Here is a 21,724-nt window from a genome sequence, read left to right as displayed (position 1 = left end):
GCGCAGCGAGCTTAGCTGACCGCTGAGTGAGATAAATAAGATTCGCTGTTTACATATTGAAATATTTATTTGATATTGCAGTGTTACAGAAGTAAAGATGAACTCCGTGAAGGTGTTAGTTGTGGTGTTGTCGCTGCTCCTGGCGGCGGAGGGAGGCCGGGGCCGGAGGGAGTACAGCGGCGGGAGCAGCAGCGGCAGTAGCGGGGTGAGGAGAGCGATGAGCGGGCTGTACCAGTCCATCAGCTCCGTGGTTGGAGAGGAGAACATGAAGGCTGTGCATAAGGTCTGTGTCATTCTGTTCATTTTAAACTATTATCTATATTTTTATATATTTATATTTCTGCAACTGCTGCCATTCATTACAGAACACAGCAGCGCTTCCTGGGTGTAGTGGAGGGCGATATATCGCCTCAGGTCATACCGCGATACTGAAATATTACCACGGTACACGGTATATCGGTGTGATTATGATAGATTAAAACAATACTGCGGTCCTTTTAAGCTCATTACGTTATACAGACTAGATTTCCAGTTAAAATGACTCGCACCTGAGTGCACCCTGTTATTGCAGCAAAAGGTAAAACATATAAAATATGAAAGTTCATGTTTATTACACGATTATATGATTCGTTTACCAGGGCTTTGGTGTCTCAGAAGTTGAGGTACAGGACTAGTATACGGAAGGTTGCCGGTTCAAGCCCTGTTATCGCCACTTCATGACTGTTGGGGCCCCGAGCGAGGCCCTCAACCTTTAATCGCTTGCACTAGATTCAGACACTATCGTCAGTCACTTTGGATAAAAGCACGTTCAGCGTCTCTACTGGAGGAAATCTGATCACATCCGGTAATCAGACATAAAGCTCTTCCTTTTTTTAATTTTCATCAATCACACTATCATGGTCAGGGCCGTGGTGGGTCAGGTTCCACCCGGAAACATTTATATTTTACATTTTCGGCATTCAGCAGACACTTATCCAGAACAACTTACAGTACAGTTACAGTATACAGTCTAAGCTATTGAGGGTTAAGGGCCTTACTCAAGGGCCCAACAGTGGCACCCTGGCAGTGGTGGGGCTTGAACCAGCGACCTTTTGATTACTAGTCCAGTACCTTAACCTCTAGGCTACACCTGCCCTAACACTGGGTTCAGGGCAAAAATACCCTAGACAGGGTGCCAGTCATGTCTGTGTAGATGCCCGACCACCCGACAGCACCTGTGAGATTGGAACCCGGGTCTCTGCAGCCACCCAAGCCCACAGCATGTGATCCAGATCTAATAACGGTCCCGCACTGATCTGATCCCGAAACCCTCACGGTGACCCAGTCAGCTCGGATCCGATACCCAACCGATTCCAGTACTAACTAGGGCTGTCGTGGTGAAAGATATTTAGCGTGGCTCAACACCGCGGTATTATCGCATATAAAAAAATGACTTAATGGATCTGGATTTTAGAGCTATATATAAACAAGCTTCATTGTTAGGTTATGATTGGATATATTATTGCTTTATAATGATGAAGATGAGGCGGCTTTAGGACAAATGAAATGTGTGTTTAATGTTAAATACAGAACAGAGCAGGGATGCGCGTCTTTTCTCTATTAATAAAAGGTTTAAATTTAGCTTCTAGCCTAGGTTAGATAAACACTGTAAAACGAAAAAAAAAAGTGTTTAGACTAAATATTTTAAATGCACATCTAATCAAAATATGGTAAAAAATAGAATAAAGAATAAAGTCTGTAAGAGCTTAAACCTGCGTTATCATGCGCGCTAGAAAAACCAACATGTTCACCTGCTGTGGTTCCAGAGAGGATCTGAGTGGGGTAGCGATGTTCCCGACAGCACTAACAGTCTCTCCGATGGTGCTCGCTGCACTAATACACGTGTACTGTACCTGCATGCGACTTTACAGAGCAGAGCAAATCTAGCCCGGTTATTAATGCGCCACTATTAACCATCTATTTAGTAGCTATAATTAACATAACAATATAAACTACATTTTAAGTTATTATTCATTTCAATACATTTTTATTCAACAAAAAAATACATTTAAATCATTCCAGCAACCCAGCAAGAGAATATTTGCAGGCTGCAATGCCATATTAACCCTCATTAAGTGTTTAGTACGCCGAGGCTGTTTAAATATAGTCTAAATTACAAGTATTTATTGTGTGTGAACTTAATTTAATCATTAATAAACCTGCCTATAATTCATGTTGCCATTGTTTACATTTTAAAACACAAACTCTGACACAGGTGGCAGGAAAATGACGCTTAGCTCATTTTCATAATGAATTTATTTAACATTTATTACGCCCGAATGTAAGAGTAAAACTAGATGGACCCTGCAACGTGAATATCGCGGTGTTGCGGTTGCTCGGCACGCCCTGCGGCTGGCTGGTCTATACCGCGGTATTTAAAAATTGCGGTTAGCGCGACAGCCCTAGTACTAACAGCAGGTATCGGACTGGCGTGTGTATGGTCTGATTACTGGACCGTCTGACGGACGGTTAGATGTGATGGGTACCTGGGTTAACAGCTCTTGTTTTGTTTGTGTTCAGTTCTTCTCTAAGAGCACCGAGAGGTTCGTCCATGGCGTGGACGCTCTGCTGGAGACGCTCTGGCGCTCCTGGACCGACCTGCTGGACGCTGTGGGCGTCGACTGTGAGTACCACACAGACGCACGATCTTCTACTTCTGAAATATTCTCTTTCAAACCACCGGGAACAAAAACATAATCGGTTCAAATCAGTCAGCAGTTAATAAACGTCCAAAAATACAGAGAGGGTTCAGATATTTGGCCGCTTTCCTACTACAGCTGTGCTATGGGATCTCCGGGACCGGACCGGACCGGACGACTGCGCGAGTCACGTGGAGCTTAGCGCGATTCTCTTCGTGGAAACTCAACACTGGCTGGTGAAAAGAAGCGGCTTCAGATACGGGCGCACGTGCCGGAGGACGCACGAGGCAATCTGAGTCTCATCGATCAGATAGGGGGTCGTGTAAGCGGCGGAGGGTTCACTGCTGGGAACCGGATATGACTGAATTTGGAGGTAGAGGGAGGAAAATTCAGAACGGAATGAATGAATCAACCAGAACAGAAAATGAAGCTCTGCAGGGATTCCGCGCATCAGCACAATTCTTTTGCATTTCTGACCCTATCTGGTCATAGCCCAGTAATTCTGGAGGCCCACTGCAACCCTGACCAGGATAAAGTGGTGGTAAGACATGAAAGTGAAATTCCTGAACAAAATCCTGACCTTAACCCAGCTGAATACATTTGGGATGAATTGGAACGTCGATTGCAAGCCAGTGCCTGACCTCCCGACGCTCTTCTCAAATGAGCCGCACTTCACATTGATAATGCTCATGCTCAGGTGTCCACATACTTTTGGCTCCAACCTTACAGTCCGAGTCCTGTGCGTCGATCCTAACGGTCATCTCTCTTCGTCTCTCTCTCTTTCAGCCTCCACCCTGTCGCACTACTTCAGCCCGGCCTCGGTGTCCGGCTCTCCGTCCCGGCTGGTGGTTCTGCTGGGCGCCGCGTTCCTGGCGTACTGGTTCCTCTCCCTGGTCCTCGGGGGGGTGTCGGCGGTGCTGCGGGTGGTGCTGGGGCGGTCCTTCTGGCTGGCGCGGGTGCTGTTCTTCGCGCTGGCGTGCCTGTACGTGCTGCAGAAGTTCGAGGGCGACCAGGAGAAGGCCGTGCTCCCCCTGCTGGCCATCGTGATCGTGTACTTCGCGACGGGCCCGCTGTCGGCGTACTGGCGGAGGGGGGGCGCGGCGGGGGCGTCGCTCGAGGAGAAGATCGACGGCCTGGAGACTCAGGTGCGCCTCCTCAACATCCGCCTGTGCAGGGTGATCGACAACCTGGAGCGCGCCGCCGACCAATGAGGAGCCGAGATACGGGGGGGGGGGGGGGGTCCAGGTCGGGGCGCGGTGCTTGTTCTTATAGAACCCTTCTGTTCTCCTCGGTCTGCTCTCGTTACGTTCTTTTAGATGTGTTATACGCGTTCACATGATCGATACACAAAAGTATGTCCCGATTTAGTCATATCCGGCTCCTAATTGTGAATCCGCTGCTGCTTGCACAACTCCCATATCGCAGACCGGTCCAGATCGTACAGCAGCGGGAAGACGCGCCGTCCGACCTTCCCTCCTTCAGACACGCCCTGTTGTGTCTGTGTGGATGCCCGGCCAGGTCGGCGGCTCTAACACTGCGCCACTACAACCAGCCAGTCAAGGGTCAGGAAACGTGCTGTTGCTATATACAGTACAGACCCACTTGTATACTGTATAATTCTTCCCACAATTCCGTGGTTCTAATTTAAACCTGAATTAAACGCTTCAGTGTTTTAGCAATACAGGATCGTAATCGATTCGTCTGATCGGCGGCGCCTTCAAAGGTCAGTCGGATCGAAAGTGCGTCATGTGAGCGCAGCGTATATGACGGACGTGAACGTGGGACGTAGGTTTGGTATCAGATCCGATAGAGAAATGAAGAGGTGAGACCGGGACGGCGCAGTGATCCCTGCAGTCCCAGCAGAAATGAAAGTACCTGAGATGCTGAGGAGAACAGGAGGGTTGTGGAACGTACCTGGTTTCCTCCGAACCCTGTTTGAGTTCTCATTTCCTCCGCTGATTGGCTCAGTGTTCCTGATGCAGCTGATAAGAATTCGTTTATATAATTATGTATAAAAATCATCGTTTTTATTTCTTCTTGCGTTTCTATATTGAAGTGTTTAGTTGCGGGTGGAAGCCTGATCCCGGACCTGTGCTGGAGGTGCGTAGAGTAGGTCCACGTCATCAGAACTCCTCTCCTGGAGTGTTAGCTCGTCAGCACTAGATCCCTCAGGGAACTTCTGTCTGTCTGTCTGTCAAGGGTCACTTAAGGTTGTCAGTCATGTGTGTAAATCAGTAGTGGTTATCAGGTCGACTGGAGGCTGACCATCCATTGTTGCATTAATGTGTGTGTGTGTGTGTTCAGGTCAGTCTCAGGTCAGTCTCAGGTCTGATCATTTCCCAGCACTGATCCAGGATCAGGTTTGTTCCTGCTGCTGCTGTGGGTGTAAATGCAGAAATTGTTTGTTATTTATTTTATTCTTTATTCTCAAACCCCCCCATGAAGGATCCATAAACATTTCTGACATCCTGGAGCTCTAATGCAGCACTGAAGCGTCTAACACACACCCAACCCCATGTTTAGGTTATCATCTCTGTCCAGATTCCGTCCAAAGCCGTAATAAATAAAGCAGGAGTGTTTCTTTCTTTTCGCTGGTTGATGGAGCTTCAGGAAATCAGCAGCACTTGAAAGGTTGTGTCACTATCGTGCAGTGTAGGATGAATCAGATTGTATTTGTATTATCAGATTATTCGTATTCGGACAGCCTGCAGCGTCCTGAACTAGCTGAAGGTCGGCAGCTACCGACCCGTTAGGCATTTTACAGCCGTGGGTTAATAACAAAGCTCCTGTTTTTGCAGCTTCTCTATCATTGATGTGCAGGTTTATTCATGTGGGTTCCATCACTGGGCTTTAACATTTACTCTAGCACGTTATTAGATGCTTATGACTCCTTTAGATCCTCATTACCTTTCATTACATCTTCATGATGCTTCACTAGATCTTCATGATGCTTTATTGGAACATTATGATGCTTCACTAGATATTTGTGATGCTTCACTACATCTTCATGATGCTTCATTAAGTCTTCATGATGCTTCTTTAAATCATTATGCTTAAGTGGATCTTTTTGATGCTTTACTAGATCTTTATGATGCTTCATTAGATCTTTATGATGCTTCATTAGATCTTTATGATACTTCATTAGATCAGTATGATGCTTCATTAGCCCTTTATGATGCTCCATTGGAACATTAGGATGCTTCACTACATCTTTATGATGATTTATTAGATCAGTATGATGCTTCATTAGATCTTTATAATGCTTTATTAGATCTTCATGATGCTTCATTAGATCTTTATGATACTTCATTAGATCAGTATGATGCTTCATTAGCCCTTTATGATGCTCCATTGGAACATTAGGATGCTTCACTACATCTTTATGATGATTTATTAGATCAGTATGATGCTTTATTAGATCTTTATGACATCATTAGATCTTTATGATGCTTCATTAGATCAGTATGATGCTTCATTAGCCCTTTATGATGCTCCATTGGAACATTAGGATGCTTCACTACATCTTTATGATGATTTATTAGATCAGCATGATGCTTCATTAGATCTTTATGATAATTTATTAGATCAGCATGATGCTTCATTAGATCTTTATGATGATTCATTTGATCAGTATGATGCTTCATTAGATCAGTATGATGCTTCATTAGCCCTTTTAGATGCTCCATTGGAACATTATGATGCTTCACTACATCTTTATGATGCTTCATTAGATCAGTATGATGCTTCATTAGCCCTTTATGATGCTCCATTGGAACATTATGATGCTTCACTACCTCTTTATGATGCTTCATTAGATCAGTATGATGCTTCATTAGCCCTTTATGATGCTCCATTGGAACATTATGATGCTTCATTAGATCTTTATGATGATTCATTTGATCAGTATGATGCTTTATTAGATCTTTATGATGCTTCATTAGATCAGTATGATGCTTCATTAGCCCTTTATGATGCTCCATTGGAACATTATGATGCTTCACTACCTCTTTATGATGCTTCATTAGATCAGTATGACGCTTTGTTACAGCTGCACCACACAGTTCCATGTACTGTTATTATAATGGTTTAGATTTGAGTGTTATTTATTCTGAATGAAGGACGTTCCTCAGAGCTGCTGGTTTGTTTCCTCCACATGATTCTTCTGGGTTCCTCAGAAATTATTTGGACGCAGGCTGTGAATGAAGAATCTGGAACAGGAATGTTTCCTCGTCTATATAGTATCTGGATTTTGTAGGGATATTTATTATTAGGTCTGATTTTGTTGTGGAACTGTGTGTGTGTGCGTGTGTGCGTGTGTGCGTGTGTGCGCGTGTGTGTGTGTGTGTGTGTGCATGTGTGTGTGTGTGTGTGTGTGTGTGTGTGCATGTGTGTGGAGATGATTGAGACGTTCTGTTTGTATTGTCTGGTGTTGGTGACAGGATGAATATTGTTGAATTCCTGCTTGTTTGTATTGAGGAGCATTTTGAAGGTGGTTTCACCTCTCTCTCTCTCTCTCTCACTCGCCTCTCTCTCTCACTCTCTCACTCGCCTCTCTCTCTCTCTCTCTCTCTCTCTCTCTCTCTCTCTCTCACTCGCCTCTCTCTCTCACTCTCTCTCTCTCTCTCTCTCTCTCTCTCACTCGCCTCTCTCTCTCACTCTCTCACTCGCCTCTCTCTCTCTCTCTCTCTCTCACTCGCCTCTCTCTCTCTCTCTCTCTCTCTCTCTCTCTCACTCGCCTCTCTCTCTCTCTCTCTCTCTCTCGCTGTTTCGTGGTTTGTGGAGCTTCTGGAGCTTCGGTGCTGGTGGCACCATGGTGGTGTAGCAGATAGTGTAGGTGCTGCACAGCTTCGGTGTTGCTGTATGGCTGACGTTCTTGTGAAGGGATGTATGAGTTTAGTTTGGTAGACTGGGTGACCAGTACAAGAACTGCTGGGCATCTGAACCTCAGTTGTTCTGTACTGAAGATCAGGAGGTCATGAGCTCTAATCATCACTGATCCTTTACATTTTATAGAATAGTCGTGTCACTGTAGTCACTCACTGTTACACCCATGCACACATGAATATTTATATTTATTTAGCCCCCCACCCCGATCAGTACATATCTGCTCTGAGGAACTGATCTGATTTGATCTGGACTCGGTCCTTCATTATCTGTACTGTCCATATATTTATGAATCATGATGATAAGATGTGAACGTGCTCGTTTTTTTTAATTGCCTTTTTAATTTTACACCTTTTTTATATCATCATTTTGTTGCTTGTTGAAATTAAATAATTTTTATGATTTTAATTCTGTGATTTTTATAGTGTGTGAAGTTCTTCAGTTGGTCCGTGTTTGATTCAGGGTTCAGATGTTCTGTTAATATTGTAGCTTCGATTGTTGTTTTTTTAATCATCGGTTCTGATCATGTACTTTATGACACCGAGGTCAAATAAAGATTTTTTGTGCATTTTATTGTGTCCAATTTGTTTTTATTTTGTTGATAACTTAAGTTTATAAACGTCTGTGTAGCTAATTAAAGCGCTCGCCTTAAGGTATCTACAGGAACACCATGATTCAAGCAAATTCCAGAACAGCTGCAGTACATGGCTGTTTGTCAGGCTTTAGGACTTCACTGAACCACAGCGAGAACAGTTATCCAAAATACAGAACCGAGTTCACGTCTGAATGGCTGAAAGGAAACGGAATGAAGGTTCTGGAGAAGCCCAGTGAAAGTCCTGACTGGAACCCAGCAGACGGTAGAATGAGCAAATACAGCCAGCAGGGTTGTAGTCAAGACAGCTGGTAATAATGGTAGACCAGACTGGGTCCACTTGGGCAACCACGTCCTTCAGGTAGATCAGCTTGTTAGTAGAGGTCCAGATCATCGCCCACCAAGAAGAACCTGGCAATGCAGGTCGACCTTCTACAGACCTACAGGATCACCAAGCTTCTTATTGGGACGTAGCTATGTTATATGACCTAAAGTATGTGGACACCCGGCCATGAGCTTGTTAGACATCCCATGATAATCCCATGGGTATAAATACAGAATTGTCCCCCTCCTTTGGACTAGAACAGCCCCCACTTATCTATGAAGGCTTTGCATGATATTTGGGATAACTGTGCTTGCACCAAACCATGTCTTTATGAACCTCGAGTCATACTGGAACAGGAAAATGAAGATGGAACTGTCTTAACAGAGTGATGAGGTGAAGAAAACACCCAAGTCTCCAAGATGCTGGAGCTGTGCGGCACCCACTTTACCAGCCACGCCTCTGTGCCACCAAAAATCAGGTTGTTTAATAGTATAAATACTGGATCCATGTCTGACGCGGGGTGTTTGGTGGGGACACTGCTGACTCACTTTCCAAATGCTTGTTACAGTAGTTATTGTTTGGCCGCCACTCACACTGGTGCTTTACATCAATGACCCTCATTCTCATCATTCCTTCCTAAGAGAGATATTACTTACATGTCATACGCAGTAACAAAGAAAAGCTTTAAACTTCAAGAAATATAATTATACGACTGATCTTCAGCCTACCTGCAGCGTAACTGGCCGGACTGGTTGCACAAACCCAGTGTTCAGGTGATGTAACTCTGATAAAGCGAGGTTAAATCCTGGCACCCTGGCTGGCACGTTGTGAAATGTCCTTGCTCTTGCAGTGTTTGATGTTTCTGGATCAGAGATCGGCTGCGTGCCAGTCGCAGAAATATTTCCTCATTTCACTTTCACAGGAAGATCTAAGCAGCAGCATTTACCAGGTCTGGACATTTATTACGTAAGAGGCGTTTACCACCCCCACCCCACCTCGCCTCGCTGGCAATCAGTGTTGGCTCGGTGCCCCGGTGTCGTCTCCTTAATTAAACTCATGCATTACAGCAATGTCCTCTTTCAAGGTGCATCTGAAACCATCTCCGTTCACCATCAGCTTAATGTGGTGGTTTTTTATAGTGCAGATTGTCCCAGAGCTTAAGTGCTTCACAAGGATGAAGAACTTTAGATGGAACCATGACCACATTAGGACTTTTTATCCAATCTATGGCAGGCGTGTCCAAAATCTGGCCCATGTTTTCTCCATTGGACAAACAAGCTCTCCTCCTGGCTCTCTTGGTCTCCACCCAAAAACATCCAGAAGGTGGATTGGCTGCTCTACATTACCTGGGTAGAAACTCACCGAGACCCAACCAAGAACATCTAGACACCTAATTGATATAAGGTAATCAATTGTATAATACAATGTATTGTCAAAAGTACATGGACATCTGACCGTGAGCATGTTGGATGTCCCATTTCCCAACAAAGTAGTATTGTTATAACAAAGTAATACACACCTGCTGGTTATAATCAACATGTTTTGAAACCTGAATACAGAAATGAATTGCACTGTTCAGGAGGTAACTGTCTTATTTCTTTGCATTGTGACCCTGTCCTAAAATGTTAGTCTCTGGTAAGCTCTGTGCTTCTCTTTCATGAGCACAGTCACTCTCCAAACCAGAGGTGTCCAAACTCTTAATGAACCTCGGCAGTGATTGGGTATAAAAATACTGAAATGGATGTGTGAGTCTTAACATTGATTGGTAAGGTCAGTCTGTACATGGAAGGATATACGGTGTTTACTACTGCCAGAGACTGGTGGGCATTGAGAAGTGTACTACTGGCATCTTCAACGTTCATGTGATGAGGCGCCCACGTGAGAACATCGAAGGCGGTGTTACTGTATGACTGGACTTGTCGAAGGACTCAGAAAACGAGGAAGACCAAGAATAATCTTGATGGACAACATCACGGCATGGATTGTATTATCGGGGCTACACGAGACAGAGGCCGTTGAGAAAGTTGACCCAACTGTGCAGCCAACCATGACAAAGCCATGACGGCGTAGTGATGTGAGACGATGTGTCACACAGATTTATTTTCTTATTGCACTCGTTTGCTGTATTTTTACTAAATTATTTTGTGTACTATTTTGTTTTTAATCATCCGAAATAATTGTGTGACTAATATACAATAATAACAGCAGTATGAAAGGGGGTGATTACTTTTTCACAGCGCTGTGTTGTGTTATTAAATATAAAGTATTCAGACATTATTATAATAAAATGAGTGTAAGTGACTCTTGGTTTGGAAGGTAACGTTATGCACCTCTGTAAAGGCTCAGGAGGAGGTGATGGTGGTGTAATCATGCATGGCATCATCTGCAGGGTTTGATTGATGACTGATGAAATCTGTTTGTCCATTACTCAACTCCCGTCTGCAGCTCTTTTTATATTGATTTTATTTATTTCAATTTCTCAAAGCACTTTCATCTGCATTCATTTATAAAATTTAACACACATACAAATTAACTGGAAATAAAAATACAGTTTAGATTTATTTACTCTGATCATTTAGATTAAATAATAATTAATTTATTTAAATATAAACGAATAGAATAGAATAGAAATTGTTCATATTTTTGCCATATACCCCTCTTTTTTATTCAGTTTAGTAATTTCCAAAACACAGCCACACCGGTCGTAGAGAGTCGCAGACTAGCACCTACCCCCTCAGACATATACTTCTTTATACCGTCCACCAGTGGATTCTCACAGTCACACTATACTCCATGTGTTCCTTCATCACTTCTACTTGCTCCTTAACCAGACAGCAGAAACTACTGTTTGAATGGCATTGAGAAGAAACTTTACCCAACCTTCCCTTCTTCAAACACGCCCAATGAAGCCTAATGAGCGTCCAGCCCTGTCGTGTTGCCCCGGATAACACGAATCCATGTTGTGATGTCATCAATCCAACTTATTCTTGGTCTTCCTCGTTTTCGGGGTCCTTCCACAAGCCCTGTCATACAGTAAAGCCGGCTTTAATGTTCTCATGTGGGGCCTCATCAGACGCCCAGAGTAACAGGAACATGAACTTCTTTTTCATTCTGACCTTCTCGTACACTCGCTCAGTGATGATCATCTTCCTCTGTGAAATTTTCAGCAGTTTTCTGATCCCACTTTTAAGTGTCCAGGCTTTGCATCCATAAGCGGCTACTGGCCTGACCAAGGACTTCATCAATCATAGCTAGATGATTTGTTTTTTTTCGTATCCTTGACCATATTAATTTGACCATCACCACCACGCCCATTGCCACTCTTGATTTCACTTCAGCAGCACATTCTGCAGTCTTTGATGCAACACTTTCTAAATATAAGAAGGATTCCACATTCCAAGGTTCCAGTCTTCCACCTTCCATTGTCTCTACAACTTCTTCAGTGCTCGTCATCACTTTTGTTTTGTTGCTGCATTTATCAGCATTAATAAATACTTATAACAAACATGACAAAATCTAAATTAAAAAAATGAACTAAAAGTGAATTAATTTGCAGTAATGAACAATAAACAGTTACTAATAAATGGATGGGTTTTCTATTTTGATTTATGTTCTTTTTTTGCAACAAACCAACTTATAAACTAGGTATAAATCAATACATAGACATGGTGGTGCAGCAGGTAAAGTAAGTGCAACACAAAGTGGGTTTAGGGGACCTGTCTTCCATCCTTTCTGAGTTTTGCATGTTCTTTCTGTCTACATGGGTTTCCTCTGGTACTCCAGTTCTCTAATAAACTCACTAAAACATGTAAACAGTGACCTGTTCGATCTAAATGACCACAGTAAGTGTGTGACTGTGTGCTTTTCGGTCCCAGTGTAGCGCGGGACCCACCACGACCCTGACCAACACAAAGCGACCGTATGACACAGTAACCGGATCGACAGGCTTTTTTCTGTGTAGTAGGCGAGTCACAGCTCATTTGCATAAATTATTCTGATTGGACACACCCTCTCCGTCCACGAATTCCGATTGGCCTAGCTTTCCTCTCATTCGACAGCGTGAGGGCAGCTCCCTGACAGCTGATTGGTTGATCTGTCTGTCTGTTCTGTTGCCATATGAACTGCTCTGCTGATCCGTGAGACCAGCCGTGAGAGCCAATCAGATTTCAATGTGATTCTGCTAGATGGTATCAATCCGCGGGATCCCAAACTTCACCTTGTTTGAATCTGATGATTTTAGCGTATATCAAAACATACATTATGTTTAGAATTTAGATTAAATGATAATTTCGTGTATTTAGATTTGTTTTATTAATATATGAATAAAATGTCGTTTTAAATAAAGAACGAAATGAGGAACTATTTTGTTCGGGAAGGATACATTTACATTGCGACTCGCATGCACGTCCTAAATTACACCTCATTTAATACAAAGTGCACTAGCTAGGGAGATTGTTTTCTATTAAAATGTCTCATATTTTGAATTTCTGGATGTAAAAATGTTTGTCAATTTACAGAAATAATGTATTACCTGTTCTAATAAAGGCTGTAGGATGATTTAGATCAAAACAAAACTAGGGAGTAGGGAGGTAGGTGATATTTAAGACACAGCCCTGGTGTGAGGCGGGGTAGTGAGAGGCAGTGATTGGTTGAAGGTAGGGGGCGGGGTCTGAATGATATTATACAGCTTAGCACAGATGCTGCGGGTCAGATCAGTGTGTGGAGGAGCGTCCCGAGGGTTCCAGTAGAGTTTATATTGATTTATAGTGTGTGAGGGATTCATTAATAAAAGCAGCACTATGGCTAATACAGAGTGGAAAGGAGAGGAGATAATGGAGTCTAAAGTACTCTGGTACCCGGATTCGAAGAAGAACACACAGATGGACCGGTTCAGGGCTCAGGTGAACCGCGACTATGGGCTTAACCTGGGTGAGAGACCTTTACTGTGTATACATTACTGCAGAGAGAGAGAGAGAGAGAGAGAGAGAGTGTGTATACACATTATAGCTACTACATGTAAAACCAATGCCTTTAAATATTATATAAATATATGTATTATACATTAGTATAAAGTTTTATTACACTTGAATGGAACATGTCATTACTATTAGGATTTCTGCACTACACACATGTACATGGAACAGTGGTCTCTTCACCAAGGATGAAAAGTAAACCCAAACTGTCAGCTCATTCATCGGAGGAAATTTCTCCTGATGGTCCTGATGAACCAGTAAAACAAGTCAATTATAGTTTCAGAAGCGAAACTTTTTGCTGGATCTGCTGGAACACAGGTGTCACTGTCCACAGCCAAGCAGGCTTCACATCACCGTGGACATGGAGTAGGCTTTACAAGGAAGGAGCCCCTGGACTGAATGTGTTACTCATTACACGGACACTGAAAGTGTTAGTACAGGGGGCTTTGCTGTGCGTGGCAGCATCCGAACCCATGTCCATGTGAAGCTTGCTTGACTGTGGACAGTGTCACTGATGCTCCACCAGCTTTTAATTCATGACAGACCTGCGTATTGACACACACACACACACACACACTGTACTATACTACACACTACTCACACACTACTGTACTACTCACACACTACTGTACTACACACTGTGCTGTACTACACACACACACACACACACACACACTGTGCTGTACTACTACACACTACTGTACTACACACACACTACTCACACACTACTGTACTACTCACACACTACTGTACTACACACACACTACTGTACTACACACTGTGCTGTACTACACACACACACACACACACACACTGTGCTGTACTACTACACACTACTGTACTACACACACACTACTCACACACTACTGTACTACACACTGTGCTGTACTACACACACACACACACACACACACTGTGCTGTACTACTACACACTACTGTACTACACACACACTACTCACACACTACTGTACTACACACTGTGCTGTACTACACACACACACACACACACACACACACTGTGCTGTACTACTACACACTACTGTACTACACACACACTACTGTACTACACACTGTGCTGTACTACACACACACACACACACACACACTGTGCTGTACTACTACACACTACTGTACTACACACACACTACTCACACACTACTGTACTACACACTGTGCTGTACTACACACACACACACACACACACACTGTGCTGTACTACTACACACTACTGTACTACACACACACTACACACACACTACTGTACTACACACTACTACACACTGCTGTACTACACACTGTGCTGTACTACACACACACACACACACACTGTGCTGTACTACACACACACACTGTGCTGTACTACACACACTACTGTACTACACACTACTCACACACTACTGTACTACACACACACTACTGTACTACACACTGTGCTGTACTACACACACACACACACACACACTGTGCTGTACTACTACACACTACTGTACTACACACACACTACTGTACTACACACTGTGCTGTACTACACACACACACACACACTGTGCTGTACTACACACACTACTGTACTACACACACACTACTGTACTACACACACACACACACACACTGTGCTGTACTACACACACTACTGTACTACACACACACTGCTGTACTACACACACACTACTGTACTACACACACACTGCTGTACTACACACACACACACACACACTGTGCTGTACTACACACACACTAATGTACTACACACACACTACTGTACTACACACACACACACACACACACTGCTGTACTACACACACACTACTGTACTACACACACACTACTGTACTACACACTGTGCTGTACTACACACACACACACACACACACACTGTGCTGTACTACTACACACTACTGTACTACTACACACTACTGTACTACACACACACTACTCACACACTACTGTACTACTCACACACTACTGTACTACACACACACTACTGTACTACACACTGTGCTGTACTACACACACACACACACACACACACACTGTGCTGTACTACTACACACTACTGTACTACACACACACTACTCACACACTACTGTACTACACACTGTGCTGTACTACACACACACACACACACACACACTGTGCTGTACTACTACACACTACTGTACTACACACACACTACTCACACACTACTGTACTACACACTGTGCTGTACTACACACACACACACACACACACACTGTGCTGTACTACTACACACTACTGTACTACACACACACTACTGTACTACACACTGTGCTGTACTACACACACACACACACACACACACTGTGCTGTACTACTACACACTACTGTACTACACACACACTACTCACACACTACTGTACTACACACTGTGCTGTACTACACACACACACACACACACACACTGTGCTGTACTACTACACACTACTGTACTACACACACACTACACACACACTACTGTACTACACACTACTACACACTGCTGTACTACACACTGTGCTGTACTACACACACACACACACACACTGTGCTGTACTACACACACACACTGTGCTGTACTACACACACTACTGTACTACACACTACTCACACACTACTGTACTACACACACACTACTGTACTACACACTGTGCTGTACTACACACACACACACACACACACTGTGCTGTACTACTACACACTACTGTACTACACACACACTACTGTACTACACACTGTGCTGTACTACACACACACACACACACTGTGCTGTACTACACACACTACTGTACTACACACACACTACTGTACTACACACACACACACACACACTGTGCTGTACTACACACACTACTGTACTACACACACACTGCTGTACTACACACACACTACTGTACTACACACACACTGCTGTACTACACACACACACACACACACTGTGCTGTACTACACACACACTAATGTACTACACACACACTACTGTACTACACACACACACACACACACACTGCTGTACTACACACACACTACTGTACTACACACACACACACACACTGTGCTGTACTACACACACACTAATGTACTACACACACACTACTGTACTACACACACACACACACACACACACTGTGCTGTACTACACACACACTAATGTACTACACACACACTACTGTACTACACACACACACACACACACACACTGTGCTGTACTACACACACACACACACTGTGCTGTACTACACACACACTACTGTACTACACACTACTACACACTGTTCTGTACTACACACACACACACTACTGTACTACACACACTACTGTACTACACACACTACTGTACTACACACACACACACACACTACTACTGTACTACACACACACACTACTGTACTACACACACACACTACTGTACTACACACACACTACTGTACTACACACACACTACTGTACTACACACACACACACACTACTGTACTACACACACTACTGTACTACACACACACACACACACTACTACTGTACTACACACACACACTACTGTACTACACACACACTACTGTACTACACACACACTACTGTACTACACACACACACACTACTGTACTACACACACACACACACACACACACACACTGTGCTGTACTACACACACTACTGTACTACACACACACACACACACTGTACTGTACTACACACACACACACACACTGTACTGTACTACACACACACACACACACACACACACTGTGCTGTACTACACACACACACACACACACACACTACTGTACTACACACACACACACACACACACACACTGTGCTGTACTACACACACACACACACACACTACTGTACTACACACACACTACTGTACTACACACACACACACACACACACTACTGTTCTGGGTTCTCAGTACTAATCCCGGTTCTGCTGTGTTCTGTAGGGAACTATAACGAGCTGTATCGGTGGTCTGTGGAGAGTTTTCATGATTTCTGGCCGGAGGTTTGGAAGTTCTGTAACATCACCAGTTCCAAGATGTACGAGGAGGTACGTGGTGCTTCAATGATTTAATCTCGGTCTCCATCTTCATCACCCTCATCCTCATCATCTTAGTCCTCGTGATCCTCGTCGGCTGAGATGATATGCACTAGCTGTTTGTTTTTAATCTGTAATGTCTTTAATATTTCAAAATAAATACAGTATAAAAACGCATGTAATATGTACATATACCTACCGTCCACTTTATTAGGAACACTCTTACACACCTTCATCACGACCTACAGAACACCACATCAGGTTTCACCTCTGTCAGACTAGAACCGGAAGCTACAGTGGGCACAGGCTCACCGAACCTAAAATATTATAAGCACAAGATGAGAAGGTAGGGGCAGAATTAGGGTAGTCGGGGGTGACGCCATGGACCCAAACCCTGCTTGCGTCTTATCCAGACTGTAAGACGTAATACCTGAAACGCTGAGGCTCGAACCGAAGATGGTGGGGTTGTCATATTAAACTGCTGCACCACCTGAGATCTGATCTGTGTCCTGCGCCCTGTTCAGATCCAGATATCTATAGGAGACACCAAAAAAAAGACCAGAAGTATGTGGACATCCGACCATAATCTAAAAATACTAATATTGATATTAATTTAGAGTTGCCTTTATTTGCAGCACTAACAGCCTTCACTCCTTTGAGAACTTGTGCTTAGTGATGTTGAATAAAAAAATGCCTGGCTCACAGTAGACATTCCAGTTCATCTTAAAGATTAAAGTCGGGTCTTTATGCAGGGCGCTGGAGTTCCTCCTCACCCACCTCACACTGGATCTTAAAAGGGCCCTCCCTAAACTGTTAAAACAAGTTGGAAGCATATGTTCGATTTATACACTTGTTGCCGTGTTAGGTCAGGGCAAAAGGGGATCAGAAGGTTGCTGGTTCAAGCCCCGATACTACCAAAAACATGCCAGTGTAGAGGCCATGAGCAGGGCACACGTAACTTTCAATGTGGTAAATGTGTCCACATACTTTTGGTGGTACACTGGATCATTAATGAAGCACTGGCGCGTTTATCTAGACGATCAAAGTAACCGTGTCCTCTCCGAGCCTCCTGAATCACTCGTGCAGGACGAGTGGTACGGCATGGTGGGGCTTCCTGTGATGTGGAGGTCAAAGTTCAGCTCTATAGACGGCATGAGGTATGCCCATCAGATAGTTGGCACAGAGCAAACATCTACACCTGTGCCACGTTCCTTCTGCCACACCTAGTGCTAACAGGGTGTGTCTAAAACAAAGCTAAAAGAGCAGCAGATCTGGTCGTGCTGAAGAGCCTCAGTGTTCATCTGCAGGGAGGGATCATGCTTCACCTCCGCACTGATCAACCTGTGAAGTGTGGTGGAGGAGGAGGAATGATGCTGTCCTGCCCTGTCTTGGCATGGCATCACCCAAATCTTGTAAAAGAGAAATCCCTGTAGTCCTGTTCCAAACTCCCACTGAAATCTTTCACCAGAGTGGAGGCTGGTGTAGCATCAAGAATGCCCCATCATCCCCCCCCCCCCCCCCACAGGCGTGCGCTCACCTGAGATGTATCGCGGTACAGAAGATCATGCCATATACAGGCCATGAAATCACCGCTACGGTTGGTTCCTCGAGCAGCCAGCAGGGGGCGCATTACTACACGGGCGAAGAGGAGGGACCCCACTGACCTTCCCTTCCTCAGACACGGTCAGTCGTTCTCCCGCCGACACGCGTGCTGCACCGGCCGCTTCTTTTCACCTGCGCCAGGGTCCGTACGGAGAGTCGCGCACCGATCTCCGTTATCCCCCCGTCTCTGTGCGGCGCCATCCGTCAGCCAGCAGAGGGCGTCACTACACACATTAAATATTCTCGTGTGTCCTTCAGGTGGTGGACGTGACCAAGAGCGTATCGGAGGCTCCCGAGTGGTTCCGAGGCAGCAGGTTAAACTACGCCGAGAACCTGCTCAAGCACCACGACCGGGACAAGGTGGCGCTATACGCTGCAGGTGAGTCACATGGTTCCGTACGGGGTCGTTCAGCAGCCTCCTCGTTGGAGTGTGACCGACTTCTCTGTGCTCGTATACTCGGGCTGGTTTGACTGCACTCATTCAAAGGGCATGGAACAGTGGTCGCTTTGCCAAGGTCACATTTCCGAATCTCAATAAAATTTCTGGCATGACCGTCGAAAGCTCGCTTGACTGTGGACGGTGACTTCAGTGCTCCAGCGGCTTTGTCTCTCTGGGTTCACGGGGGGGGGGTTCGGACCGCACGGATCATCCAGACTAACAGGACAAGGTGATAACTTGGGTTGTGTATCAAGTGCACTGTCCATATTTATATGGGCACAGAGAAGTCAGTCGTAATCAGCGATGCTGAATCAGGAGCTCTGAGCGACTAATCTAATCAGCTGTCTGTACGTTTAGTTTAATTTAATAATAATGACATACCCGCCTCCCTAACTACCACGGAACGGGGGGGGGGGGGGGGGGGGGGGGTAAACTTCTGACTTCTGCCCCCCCATGTACTCGGATCCGAGCATCACAGATGAGAACACGCAGCACGTCCACCACTGTCTGATGAGATAAAGCATCGAGTTGATTAATGACGCTCGTGTTCGGGTTCCGCAGCAGTGACGCACAACCAGTGATCAATATCACACACACACACACACACACACACACACGTGGTCAAAAGTATGTGGATGCCCCTTCTGAGTATCGAATTCACGTGTTTCAGCCACAACAGTCACTAACAGGTGAATGATATGCTTCCAGCTTTGCAGCAACAGTTTAGGGAAGGTCCTTTTCTGTTCCAGCATATTTGAGCTCTATAAAGACGTAAAGAAAAGCTGCAGCGTCGTGCACAGAGCCCTGAGCTCAGCCCCACTCAGCAGCTCTGGGATGAACCGGAACACCGACACAAATTCCCACACACGGCTGAAAAGATCACACAGAGGGCGCGATCGGGCGTCCGAATACTTTTAGCCATACAGTGTATACACACACGCACGCCCACACACACACACACACTCACACTCGGAGCCACAAATCACGTTACCGAGTGCATTTCATTTAGCTCCGCATTAGCCAGAGTGGTTCACTGGCAGATCTTTACAGTGCAAACATACACACACACACACACACACACACACACACACACACACACACACACACACACACTTTAGTAGAAGGGTCACGATACAGAAGTCACCTTGTGTGTGTGTGTGTGTGTTTTTCCTAAAAGCTCTCATAAGAAAACATTACACGCTGCTTGTCAGAAAACATCCCATAATACAATCACATCGGATATATGACCAAAAGTATGTGAACACCCCGATTATTTACACTCAGGGGTGTCAAACAAGCTGCAACGTGTGTAGAAACGTACTGTACGTGTGTGTGTGTGTGTGTGTGTGTGTGTGTGTGTGTGTGTGTATACACTGATTACCCACGAGGCATCTGAAGGGTTCCTGTGGTATCTGGTACCAGGACGTTACCAGCAGCTCCTTCAGCTTCCTGGTTCTAACGGGGGTGTGTTCCAGTCTGGTCTGTCTAAAGCGAACAGGGTTTAAAATGAAGAGCTCGTTGGTTGGTTTGTTGCTGCAGTGACGCCCTCTGCTGGCTGATCCATGGTGCTGCACAGAGACGGGGGATGATGGAGATCTGTGCGTGACTCTCCGTGCGCGGTACGGATCTCCGTATGAGCCCTGGTGCGGGTGAAAAGAAGCGGTCGGTACTGCACGCGTGTCGGAGGGGGCGTGTGTTAGTCACGACTCTCCTCGGTCAGGGGTGGAGGGGAAGTTCAGAACCAAAACGTTCCCCGCAGACCCAAACCGTGCGTGCTGGTGGCTCGGTGGGTAGCACTGTCGCCTCACGGCAAGCTGGAGCGTGCACGGGTCCTTTCTGTGTGGAGTTTGCATGTTCTCCCCGTGTCTCACTGTGTAACTGGAGCTACTAAATTGCTCTGTGATGGACTGGTGACCCGTCGTCTGTGGTGTTTCCTACCTGAATGAATGAATGAATGAACTTAGCGTGCACGGGCGTGCCCTCACTCTTCAGCTGATCTGGATCAGAACTTTTTCTAACACTGGTTTTTGTGTCTTGTTCCTCCACAGCCGAGGGTAAGGAGGAGATCGTGAAGGTGACGTTCAGGGAACTGAGGAGGGACGTGGCTCGCTTCGCTGCTGCCATGAGGAAGATGGGGGTTAAAACCGGAGACCGAGTCGTAGGTGAGTCCTGATCCGTGTGAGTAAGAACAGAGAG

The 21,724-nt window shown here is 45.0% G+C and overlaps 2 protein-coding genes across 2 annotated transcripts in view; both read left to right on the top strand.

Moving 5' to 3' along the window:
- The first annotated feature begins 30 nt into the window (after window positions 1-30).
- bri3bp (bri3 binding protein) lies at window positions 31-3,889 on the top strand. The gene is made up of 3 exons (XM_063018016.1): window positions 31-283; window positions 2,560-2,662; window positions 3,465-3,889. The coding sequence occupies exons 1-3, from the start codon at window positions 98-100 to the stop codon at window positions 3,887-3,889; spliced, it is 714 nt and encodes a 237-aa protein (XP_062874086.1). The 5' UTR covers window positions 31-97.
- A 9,315-nt stretch (window positions 3,890-13,204) lies between these two features.
- aacs (acetoacetyl-CoA synthetase) overlaps window positions 13,205-21,724 on the top strand; it is a 38,709-nt gene continuing 30,189 nt past the window's right edge. The window contains exons 1-4 of the mRNA XM_063018015.1: window positions 13,205-13,408; window positions 17,396-17,499; window positions 19,348-19,468; window positions 21,577-21,690. Coding sequence (XP_062874085.1) covers window positions 13,279-13,408; window positions 17,396-17,499; window positions 19,348-19,468; window positions 21,577-21,690 — 469 coding nt within the window. The 5' untranslated portion in view covers window positions 13,205-13,278. The remainder of the gene's footprint in view (window positions 13,409-17,395; window positions 17,500-19,347; window positions 19,469-21,576; window positions 21,691-21,724) is intronic.

This window comes from Trichomycterus rosablanca, chromosome 21 (assembly GCF_030014385.1).
Source record: "Trichomycterus rosablanca isolate fTriRos1 chromosome 21, fTriRos1.hap1, whole genome shotgun sequence".
Taxonomy (NCBI): Eukaryota; Metazoa; Chordata; class Actinopteri; order Siluriformes; family Trichomycteridae; genus Trichomycterus; species Trichomycterus rosablanca.
This window is presented reverse-complemented; position numbering and strand designations above follow the sequence as displayed.

Excerpts from the sequence above, each read along its gene's own strand:
- bri3bp (XM_063018016.1), top strand. The coding sequence starts at position 98 with ATGAACTCCGTGAAGGTGTTAGTTGTGGTGTTGTCGCTGCTCCTGGCG. Across the intron at positions 284-2,559 it reads ACATGAAGGCTGTGCATAAG|TTCTTCTCTAAGAGCACCGA; the intron begins GTCTGTGTCATT and ends GTTTGTGTTCAG. Across the intron at positions 2,663-3,464 it reads GGACGCTGTGGGCGTCGACT|CCTCCACCCTGTCGCACTAC; the intron begins GTGAGTACCACA and ends TCTCTCTTTCAG.